This window comes from Lupinus angustifolius, unplaced genomic scaffold, assembly GCF_001865875.1.
Source record: "Lupinus angustifolius cultivar Tanjil unplaced genomic scaffold, LupAngTanjil_v1.0 Scaffold_210_38, whole genome shotgun sequence".
In the NCBI taxonomy this organism is placed as follows: domain Eukaryota; kingdom Viridiplantae; phylum Streptophyta; class Magnoliopsida; order Fabales; family Fabaceae; genus Lupinus; species Lupinus angustifolius.
The window spans coordinates 36,193-48,612 of record NW_017726962.1 but is presented as its reverse complement, the minus strand read 5'-3'; the positions used below and the strand labels follow the sequence as shown (position 1 = coordinate 48,612).

The 12,420-nt window shown below is 31.6% G+C and overlaps 1 protein-coding gene and 1 pseudogene across 1 annotated transcript; both read right to left on the bottom strand.

The window, feature by feature from the left end:
* Positions 1 to 2,340: 2,340 nt before the first annotated feature.
* Positions 2,341 to 6,945, bottom strand: LOC109340624 (annotated as a pseudogene).
* A 1,179-nt stretch (positions 6,946 to 8,124) lies between these two features.
* On the bottom strand, positions 8,125 to 10,105 carry LOC109340625 (extensin-3-like). The gene is made up of 2 exons (XM_019578346.1): positions 9,053 to 10,105; positions 8,125 to 8,325 (listed from the first exon to the last, which is right to left on the bottom strand). The coding sequence occupies exon 1, from the start codon at positions 10,053 to 10,055 to the stop codon at positions 9,081 to 9,083; it is 975 nt and encodes a 324-aa protein (XP_019433891.1). The 5' UTR covers positions 10,056 to 10,105; the 3' UTR covers positions 8,125 to 8,325; positions 9,053 to 9,080.
* Between the last annotated feature and the right edge of the window lie 2,315 nt (positions 10,106 to 12,420).

The following is a 12,420-nucleotide window of genomic DNA, read 5'->3' as shown; positions in this document are numbered from 1 at the left end:
ATGAGACTTGTATTAGGGTTTTAGAGTAAGATCTTAATTGTCTGTTTTGAGCATCATAATTGCTTTAGTTTACTCTATGTTTTTGTTGTAAAAAAAAGTGTTGTAACTTTGGGAATCTCAAGGTGTCTTACCACCAACGAGATTGTGTTGTATCTTCATTAGCTTAGTGTTCTTGATAGAGAGAATAGGTTCTTGGCTGGGGCTACACCGCAAGAAAGGTTTTCTTGGGCGGTAGGAAGGGAGTCAAACCAAGGAATAAGGTTCTTTAGTTTCAAGTGAATATCTAAGTGTTGTAATTGGAAGAATTGCTTGTAAAACATTATTTCAATTATAGTGAAGAAAAATCTCCCAGATCAGCCGGGAGGCCTGGATGTAGTTTGCAAGTGGACAAGCAAACGAACCAGGATAAAAATCGTGTTGCGGGATCTTTTTCTCTCTTTCTCTCTTTATTGCTTTAATTGGTTACGTTGTATAGTTGTGTTGATTGCTATATTCTGTTTCTATACTATACTTGTGTAATTCTGATATTTTTTGTAAGCTCTGTATATTCGTTTCAATCTCGGTTAATTGTCGTGCAAGAAACCGAATCTGTTTGTAATTTCTAAGCTGTTTTAATCGATTAAAGTAATTGCGTTAATCGATTATTTGTATTCTGTTAATCGATTAATCTGGGGTTATTTCAGTATAATTTGTCGTTTTCGAAAAGCAGATACTCTGACCGCTACACCTATTCAACCCCCCTTCTAGGTATATTTTAGCCACTGATACCTAACAGGTATTACATTCACTTGTCTTCCTTTTTTCTTTCGTTATTATAATGTGTCTTCACCGTTGAACTGTGGTGATAGAAAAATAAAAATCACAGTTGATGTTGCCACCGTCAATGCAGGTGCCGCCGCCACTACCAGCGGCAACTGTATGCCCAACCAGCCACATGGGTTTTTCCCTTTTCCAACCCTAACCTAAATCCCCAAATTGATTTTTAAACTTAAGCCCCAAATTGATTTGTAACCCTAAACCCTCAACCCTCATTAAATGCCTTTATTATTTGCCCATGTTCTATCCTTTTAATTTAATTAAATTATCTTTTTTATTTTTACTTTATTTTATTTATTTTTGTTACTGTATGTTTTATTTTGTTTTATTTTTATTTATTTATTTATTTATTTAATATTGTTTAATTAGTTAATCATGCATATATATATATATATATATATATATATATATATGTATGTATAAAATGCAATAAAAAAATATTTTTAAAATAAATGTGAAGTAATTCTATTATAGGTCGAGTGTCTTATCGCGTTACTTCATGTCGTCTAAAATGAGATAATGTAACCCCACTATAGTGGCTTTGTGTCTTGTCTTGTTAGCTTATCTTGTAAAATAAGTTTTCAAATGATTTTTTAAAAGTGACGTAAAATAGTTCCACTATAGGCTGAGTGTCTTGTCGTGCTACTTTATCTTGTTGAATAATTTTAAAAGTAACGTAAAGTAGTTCCACCATAGGTTGAGTACCTTGTTGCGCTACTTTACATCGTCTAGGGCAAGGTGAGGTGGCTCCACTATAGGACTAGTACCTTGTCTCGCCATCTTGTCTTATTAATTTGTATACACATAAAAAAATATCGATTAATCAACTATTTTCTAAAAGAATTAGATAGTCTTGATTTCTCTATTGCAGCTAGAAATACGTAGGAGTAGATAGGCACAAAAAATAAAATTTTTGTCTTCTTTTTGTTTAATGATATGAAGATAAAATTAATATTTTGAACAAATATTCACATAATTAATCTATGTACCCTTTTTTAACGGGAGGTATGATGTGTCTAACCCCTTCCTCATTCGTAACCGACTCCCAAACTCAATTTTCATATGTGAGCAAATCAATCTTATTTTTAAAATTTGGTTTTTCATGTTTTCTCTCTATAAAACATCAATGACAACTCCATTACATTTATTTGCATTATTCTCATCGCACTTATGAAAGTCGGGTAGCTACAATAATAATGATTTAGTAAAAATAATAATATAGTTATTTAGGGAACACAAAATATACACTACAGATAAATCAGACAGCTTGTTCATACTAAATTTAACAATAATAATACACGAGACTATTTGGATATACATATACTAAAACCTCTATTTGTATGATTTGCTAAGATTAAACTTTACTTTGATCTCAGCCAGTTAATAATGAGTCTGGCTCCTCTCTGTTACTGGAGAGGGCAGTGCATATCTGATATTATAATACATGGTAGAAATAATGTTTCAATGCTCCAAATTTTTTGTTTTTTTCTAAATTAAATATTTTAAAAAACGTAACCTCTCTCACATAGAGGAATCTATTTCGTTAATAATGTGCATCTCAACCGCTATGAGGAACCAATTAAAAGTGCAGGTGGGAGGAATGATCTGTGAACATTATCGCACCAAATATAACTAAGACCATCATCGACATTATGGTGGGCATAAAACTTGCCTATGCGAACCAGATTTTACCTCTTACCATGAGATCCAGGTCCAGCTCCAGATCTTGGACCAGGACACCTAGAAAACTGCAGCCGCAAGTGACTAGACTCGGGACTGAATTCATCAACTTTATAACCTGCAACATCAAACCACAATGTCAGCAAAAATCAAGAAGTTTGGTAAAATCTACGCACTGTCCGTGTAAAGATTTGTACATATGTACTCTATCATCCACCATTCATCTTCATCTTGATTACTTCTTCTGAAAAGTCAATGACCATTTAATATCAATGGTGGATAATGCAATGACAGTGTATAAAACTTATACACTGTCAATGCATACATCTTTTTCTCAATTATTAAACAGTTCAAGAATGAATTTTATGAAAGAATGTGATAATGGCGAGTCGCTGATAGCTTGGTAATCAAGGGAGCACAAGCTGACTGGAACATACATAAGCATGGCTGGTAGCATTGAGTTTCTAGTTGGACAGTTAAAATTGAATACCTATTCATTTTTTGGTTCCTGTATTCTTGAATGTAAGTTCTCTTGCATAACAAAAGAATTGTTTAGGCCAAACTTACAAGGCTTTGTTATAAAATTTGAAATCAAGTCCAGTGAAAAGAAGGGTGAAAAAGGGTAAAGCTCCATTAATTATGCTACTTCAGGCAGTCAAAATATCAAATGGATAATCGATAAGATCTCTTAATTCATGATGTTGATGATAGTGGTGGTCATAATCTTCCATCATTTGATAACACAATTTCCCAGAAAAAGTCATTAGTACAGAGGACGCAAATCACTATGAGAAGGAACAAAATTTCAGAAAAAGCCATAGAACGGGTAGTTAATAGTATGTGTTCATTCTATTTTACTTGAGATGGAGGTGAGGGTCATGGAAGTTGCCAGTCACTGCATTGAATATTCACTATTTTAGCAAGCCGGTATCCTTTTCATTCACTAAAAGATGTTGAGTTAGTTTTGAGCCAGATAAGCATACCATGTCAAGTACACGGCGACTTAATTTTTTTCTGCCATTCTGATTCATAATTAAGCTCCAAAAACAACAACAAAAACTTAATAGTCATGTCATAGAGGGAAACAAAAAACTAAGTGCATTCTCTATTTTCATAACCTTCGTCAACATGTCATCTCATATTAAGGTGATTCAGCTAGATGATCGACAAAACCAAAACAAGAAACTAGTCTCCTTTCAAAAAAGTAGGTAACAAAAAAATGATACCTTGCAAGGCACTCATAGCAGTTGCTGTACAAACTGGATTTTCAAAGTCCACAAAACAAAGGATCAGAGGATCTCCGCCACGCTGCAATGAACAGGCATTTCATCATAAAGTTCACATTCTAACTTTCAACCGATCAACTAAAAAATAAAAGAGGACAAGCAGAAATCTGTTACAAACAGTATACTTACATGTTTGGATTATTTGCTCACAAGTCTCACTTCTCTATATCCAACAAAAGGGCGGAAAAAATCTAAAGATGACGTCAAGGAATATGAATAACTGAATTTAAACAAATGAAGCTCGGAAGACAGATGTAAGATGTTACAATCACTAAGCATTGCATCAGAGCAAAATGGATGCGTCCACTTCTCTTTTTGTGCAGTTGGAAGGGAGCCCTTCAATGTATAAAGTACTTGAAGCATCCAGACGTAGAGGTACTATCTCAAGTCCAGGCCTATAAACTGCATCAACTGGTAGCTGACCACCATAACTAACACCCCTTCCATTAGTTGTAAGATCAGGACCACCACCTCCATGACGCCCAATGACTGAAGGATCAGGTAGTGAATGGCCTGGAAATCCACCAACACCCCTTCCCAATCCAAGAGCACTAATTGTACTAGCTTCCCCAGAAGTAAACGAAGAACGTTGCTTCAAAACCAAGGATGCATGTTTTTCAGCTAACAAGCGAAACTGCCCAAGAAAAAAAACAGTAATATATTTATTGACATAAAAATAAAAGCATACCTGTGAGTTGGTTTTGAGAGTTGATGATGATAAATTTGTTGATCACAATTTGAGAAATAATATAAAGTATATCTATTAATTATCAACAAAGACATAAATTAAAAGAATAGAAAATTATACATGTGAAATGAAAAATTGAAATAGTATAAAGTATATCTACCAACAAAGACACTAATTAAAATAATAGGAAATCATACCTGTGAGTGAGTTTGAGAGTCGAAAATGATAGATTTATTGAATAAAATATGTGAAATTTATATGATGAAGAAATTATATCTACCACAAATGAAAAAAATTTGAAAGAGTATAAAAATAAAATCATGCCTCTAAGTTGGTTTGAGAGTTGAAGATCATAAATTTGTTGAACACAATTTGAGAAATAGTATAAAGTATTTTTACCAACAAAGACAAAAATTAAAAAAATAGAAAATCTAATCTCTGAGAAGAATAGAAAATCATAGTTGTGAGTGAGTCTGAGAGTTGAAGATGGTAGATGTGTTGAGAAAGAAAGAGACATCCTAACGAAACGGCAACCGGAACAAATGTAAGAAAAAAATGCACAACATTTTGTCTCGCCTTTATTATTTATTTAATGAGTTATTATGTTCAGATTTTTTTAAACAAAAAATAGCAAAGAGTAGTTTTGATCTTGTGTGTAAGGTTGAATAGTAAGAGATAATGAGTTTTTGGAGGGAAAACTTTGCATGAGGTGTTGACATGTGTCCCTATCTGATGTGGCAAGAGTTTTTTTTGTTAGATAGTAAATAGATATCTTTCTTTATCATTTCTCCTATGATTTTTCTTTATCCCCCTCTTACTTTAGGATTTAGACTAACTTCTATTTGATCAACTCTTCTTACGGGGCTTATATTGGTTTCCTCGACACATGTCCAAATCATATAAGGCGTAATGTGTTAATCATTATTGACTCTTAAATAAATATAATATATATATATATATATGATGAATGATATATTGTCAATAGCTTACTTTATTTTTAACAATATTATAGATATAATGGAACGTAGAGTCAATTTCATTGAAGAGATCAATGTTGTGAAAGATACTTGAAAGCTTAAGGTCAGAATTATTGACATATTAAATCATTTATTTATATGTATATACTTCATTATTTCCCCTATAAATTAGGGACAAGATACAAGCTATTGCCATTGAAGTTGATTCGACTGTATTTTATTTTCTCTCTTCAATGATTTTTTATATACGTTGTTTAATACACTCATTCTGATTGTTGATTAAATTGTCCTGACTCCATATCTATCTCATGAAATAAAAAATTTGCACCCCAATTTTGATGTAGCTTTTTTCTACTTAATTTCTATTTTATTGCTACTAGAAGCACTACAATCCAGAAGTGGAGTTGTTCATTCATGTCACATGAGTTTGTAGTTTCAAATAAAGTTATTTATAAGAGAATAAAGTATTTCATCATGTCAAGAGATAATTTATCTCCTCTATCTAGTAAAAGTGTGACATGTGTACTGTTTTGTTTAGTTTTAGAAATATTTTTATAGAAAATGATTAAATATGACAGATGCCATAATTTTAGTACATGAAGGAGATAACTTATCTCCGTATATCAGGAGATACTTTATTCTCTATTTATATTCTCTAGCATCTACTACTATTCATCCAATTTATTTTTTCTCTCATTTTCAACATATTTTTCATGGACAAAAATGTTCATAAGTAATTAGTTTAGAAGAAAATGAAACATGTTTTAAAAACTTTTTGTCATTAGAATAGAAAAACAGAAACAATAAATGGATTTTGAATTCATGTTTTCTGTTTAAAGATGGGGCTTGAAAGTTAAAGTTGAGGCTTCTTTGGGGCATAACCACCCCTATGAATTCTTAATTTCAACTTTAAGAATATCAAGATCAGTTTGAACATACTTTTGAACATTTTAACCTTCAAAATAATATAGTATCACGTTTCTGTTTCCCTATTTTCATTAGAAAAATGGAAATTATCATTTATTTTCTTTATGTTTTTAAATATGTTTCAACCATACGAATTCACGGATAACATGTATTCTTAACAATGTGAATGTATGAGTAATATATGTTTTAACCATGCGAATACACGGGAAAAATGTGTGTTCTTAACAATGCAAATGTACTTGTGTGTTTTTAATCATGCGAATACACGGGTAACATGTATGTTCTTAACAATGTGAATGTATAGGTAATACGCATGTATACTTTGAACTATGTGAATGCACATGTAACATGTGTGTTCATAGTAATATAAATGTACGAGTAAGATGTGTGTTTTTAACAATGCGAACACACGGGTAACATGTATGTTTCTAAGAATACAAATGTATGGGTAATATATATATTTTTAAGCATGCGGATATATAAGTATTATGTGTGTTCTTTACCATGTAAATACATATATAATATGTTTTCTTTACTATACAACAAAAAATATCACCTCTTGCAAATCCATGTGTAACTTGCTAGTATTACTATAATAAATTACTACAATGTAATAATATTCATATAATAATAAGACTTCAAACAAATTTTCTGTAGGAATCATAATTTTTAATAAATATATTATAATACTCTTTTCCGCAAGAAATTGTCTTGTTTGATTTTTTTATTTGAGTAAATTACACTGATGTTTTTTTGAGTTTAAGTGAAATTATGCAAATTACCATTCTCTTTTTTGTACTATACAAATCACCTCGAATTTATGTACAAAATTACATTGACTACCCCTGCAACATGAATTAGTGTGATCTCTTAAGTAAAAAAGAATAATGAGTGTAATTAAGTTAAATAAAATATAGTATATTGGGAAGACATATCCAAATAGTATAAGAGTGAATATCTATTCATTATTTTGGTTCATTACAAACTACATTAAAAATTTCAATGAAGTGTTTCAATGACTCTTATACTACATTGTAACGAACCAAAAATAAAGAAGAGATATTGACTCTTATATAATTTGAATTTGTGTCCACAAAATATCATATTTTGTTTAACTGAATTACATTTATCAATCTTCTTTTTTAAGAGATTACAATTATCCTCCTTTAGGAGTAATCAATGCAATGTATGTATATAATTATGGTGAGTTATGTAAGTATAGTTGGGTTTATATAATTGAGGTATCAATATAATTTATTCTTATTTATTTAATAATAACGTTTAAAGTAGGAACAAAGATATTCCTTATACGTATAACACCTACAAATATTACCACGATGCTTGCATTTCCACATTTCCATTTGACTCATTTAGTCCTTTATTATTTGTCAAATTTTTAATTAGTGCCCAGCGTACTTTAATTTGATAAAAATTATAATATTTATAAATTGTTATTATAAAAATTTATATTCAGTCAATATATTATTTATCATTCATCTATATTATTTGTATTTAAATTTTAATAATGAATAACCCAATGACAATACAAATTTGTATTACTTATACTTTCATTTTTTCTCTCTTTCAAATATGTGTGAATTCAAAAAATATACAACAAGTGATAGTAGAAAATATTTATATTTATATATGACTATTCCCAACCCTTTAAAAGCAAAGAACCATAATTCTAGTAAAGTATTAGACAATATGAGAATATTATAATAACATATTTTAAGTATCTTTAACCAAATCAACATAATAACTCACATTTGAAATACAAATACACCATCATAATCATGTAAAAAAGCAAACGAAATTGAAACCTATACTATCATAGAAAGATATGAAACACTTTTTTAATTTAAGGACATTAATGCAGAACTTTGTTGCTAGTTTCTTCTAGTGTGGCTGCTATCCATCACTTTCTTTATTTGCACATATTCTTTGAATCCTACAAAAATACACACACGAGATTATTATCACTTCTGTCATTAGTTAGTCCATCAACAAAACATTAATAATTTGAGTCTTGTTAAAGTATCTTAAGTTATAAGAAAAATATAAAAGGCAATTTTCTATTGAAAAACTGTTTATTAAGGAAAAAGACATGTATCTGAACCAATCATTCATTCGTATATATGCACAAAGTATGTTTGATTCTTAAATATGTTTGTTTCATTTTCAACAGTATTAGACTAGATTTAAAAAAGTGTCTATTTATCATAATAAACAGCTCTTATGAAACATTACTAAAAAATGAAGCCAAAACAATACAAGGAAAGCTCATATACATATATATAGACGGGGAGATGGAAACGCTATACAAATTTGTACTTACTATAATAAAATTATGTCAAACAAAAAAGTATTAAAATTTTAAGTAAGAAAATAATTTCAGAAGTATTAATGCAACAAATAAAGAAATATACATAAATTAAGACAGAATAATACTTTGGTTAGAACAGGTTTGGAATACTATCGAAAAGGGAATGATACTTGCATAAAGTATGAGAGATATATGTGATGTTTCAATGACTTTAGAAAAGTTAAAGTGTATTTAAGTGGTTTAGTTAGTGGCTTGCTTGTGATTATAAGTAAGGATTAAGTATAAGAGTGTAAGTTTGCTTGAGTGTGCATCAATAATGTTACAATAACATAGGGTGTACCAAGAAGCTTACCAATATGGTTGATCAGCTAAACCACTATTTAGTAGTGAGGGGGAGGAGGTGAGGAATAGATGTAATGTGGTGGAGGTGGGGAATGGACAGGTGGAGGTGGTGATGCATAGACATAGTGTGGTGGAGGTGGTGATGCATAGACATAGTGTGGTGGAGGTGGTGATGCATAGACATAGTGTGGTGGAGGTGGTGATGCATAGACATAGTGTGGTGGAGGTGGTGATGCATAGACATAGTGTGGTGGAGGTGGTGAGTGAACGGGAGGTGGAGGAGACTTATACTTGTAAACAGGTGGTGGTGGAGATGAGTATTTGTATTCTTTCTTTGGTGGTGGTGGAGATTTGTAATAGTATGGAGGGGGAGGAGAATGCACCGGTGGTGGTGGAGATGAGTATTTGTAAGGAGGAGGAGGAGAATGGACTGGGGGAGGAGGAGACTTATACTTGTAAATAGGTGGTGGTGGAGATGGATACTTGTATTCTTTCTTTGGTGGTGGTGGAGATTTGTAATAATACGGTGGAGGAGGAGAATGCACCGGTGGTGGTGGAGATGGATACTTGTAAGGAGGAGGAGGAGAATGGACCGGTGGAGGAGGAGACTGATACTTGTAAACAGGTGGTGGTGGAGATGGGTACTTATATTCCTTCTTTGGTGGTGGTGGAGATTTGTAATAGTATGGTGGGGGAGGAGAATGCACAGGTGGTGGTGGTGAGAGATACTTATAGGGAGGAGGAGGTGAATGAACAGGAGGAGGAGGTGACTTGTACTTATAAACAGGTGGTGGTGGGGATGAGTATTTGTATGGCTTCTTATGTGGTGGTGGAGGTGATGAATACTTGTATGGAGGAGGTGGAGAATGAATTGGTGGCGGTGGTGAGTGATAGTAGTATGGTGGAGGTGGAGATGAATAAATGTAGTTGTTGGCTGATATTTGAGATGACAAGCTTAGAGAGATTAATGCTAATACAAGAGTAAGTGTAGTGGAGGCCATTAGGGACACCATCTTTTCCCAACTTCACTATGTGGGATTTGGTACTGCCTTAGGGAAGATAGTGCATCCCTTTATATAGTTTCATCTTTACTCATTTAACACCGATTACTCATCTTGGTTGGTGTATATATTTTGTCTTGATTCTACTCATCTTGGTTGGTGTATATATTGTGTTTTGATTCTAATTGGACTTGCTGAAAAGTCTGAAAATATTAAAATAACTAGATCACATATGCTGTCATACTTGGTATACTATTCCATATACCATCAACTCTGATTGATTAAAAAAATTATTTAAGTTAAAATTATAATTATTAAATATTTTTCTAACTAATCACATCTCCTGACACATAGAGGGACACAAAACTATCTAGTATGGAGTATTGCTATTCAAGTAGTCTTCTAAACTCTGATTGCGAACTATGCATGAACTAATAAAATGAAATAAAGTAATAGGTTATTTGCTCTTTCTTTAATTTGCCATTTCTGTTTGTTTTAAAAATCATGAGTAATTGTAATTTTTAGTTATGATCTCTCTATTAATTATTAGTAATGTTATTAATTGTAGTGTTGACATATTATTTATGAGCTAAAACAAAAACAATCATATATGTAGATTTTAAAATATAAGAAAACCATATTGAATTAATATCGAAATTATGAATTAAACGTATTTAATCGTGTTAATAATTGAAGAGCAAACTTAAAAAAAAAATATACAGGTTGCCTAACATGAAGTTTCTCACATCTAGTGAGGACCAGCCAGTCTCAATGAGTTTCAATTTTTCTTCTCACTCACTCGCACTCTCTCCCACCAGAGACCATATCTTCTATCTTTTTGTCATATAATATTATGTCATTGTATGTGTTATGAGATGTAGTTGATAAAAAAATTAATAATTAAATTTTTAAATTAAATATATTTTTTCATCAATCATAATTCATGACACATAAGTGATACAAATTGTGGGACAGAAAATGTACTCCCTTCCTTGAATGGAGATTATTATCAGTACTGAACTCTCTAGTACTGGATGAATAAACTACATATGGCATAATATTTTTTTAACGGTTCAAATTTTAATATTAAATTTAAAAATCCCAAAACTAATTTTTCACATCATATATTCCAGTACTAAAAGTCCAGTTAAGAAAATCCCTGCTCCTATCTTCTTTTGCTTCTTAAATAATGTTCCAATGTCATTTGCTAACTTCCCTTTATTATTTTTGTAAGGATTTTACTAAGTGTAAAGTGGAGTGTATGTTATTTAATATAACCTATCACCTATGTTCCTTTTATAAGATTATTTTGAGATTTTTGTTTTGGTTCTATCCATAGGACACTTTTTAAATTTCTCAGTACAATAAACGATTTTATTACTAATATACTTTTATTTACTCAAACAAATTGAGTGAAAAAATAAAATGATTTTATTCTATTAATGAATGACAGTTTTAATAAATGTGATACAGTAGTTGAAAAAATTAATTTTTTTTATCGGCAACTATTAGTATGTTAGATTGTTAGTATTTTGTTGTGGGTGAAACACCACCTCAAGCTCCTAACGCATCAATCACCTTAGAGCTCTCCTTTTTTGTTGATGGTGGAACTCGAACTCACAACATCCTGCACTTCATTCTCCACTTTCTTAATCTATATGAAATTACTAAGGGTTTGTTTGAGAGTTGTATTTTGGAGCGGAAAGAATGAAACGAGAATGCTTGTGGGTCATATCACAAGTATATTTCATGACTCTTAAATCTTTTATTTATCTTTCTTCCCTTCAAAATCTAACTCACAAACTAATATAACAGGAGGAGAGGTAATAATAAGCAAACAACATACATCTTTAACTATCAACAAATCAAAAGGTGAAGTATTCAACTCTTGGTAGCGACAGTTGTTAAGATGATTAATCATGCACTCTTATAGAATCTGAATGCCTCTTGCACAAAGAGATTGGAGAATTCTTCCAATGATTTCTAATACGCAAAATAAAACAATACCTCAATACTTTTATTGATTATATGAATTGATTGATTTATAAGAAGAAGGTTGAGTTCTATTCATAGAATTCTACCAACCAATAACTAACCAACTAACTCTTACTTACCTAACAAACTAATTATACTTAATTAAGCACATGCTAAATAGAATATTTGATGCTTGGTCAATAAGTTAACCAATTCCTCTTACCCCATATTGCTTGGGCCAGATTGATCCAACATGATGATGCATATGGTTTGGCATAATCTGATGTGTGGCCAAGAGTTCCTGGTGCATGGCCAAGAGGGCCTGTTGTATGACTTGATGTGCCTGGTGCGCCTGACGTGTGGCTTGGTGTCCCTGGTGTGTGGCCTGGTGCCCCTTGTGCGC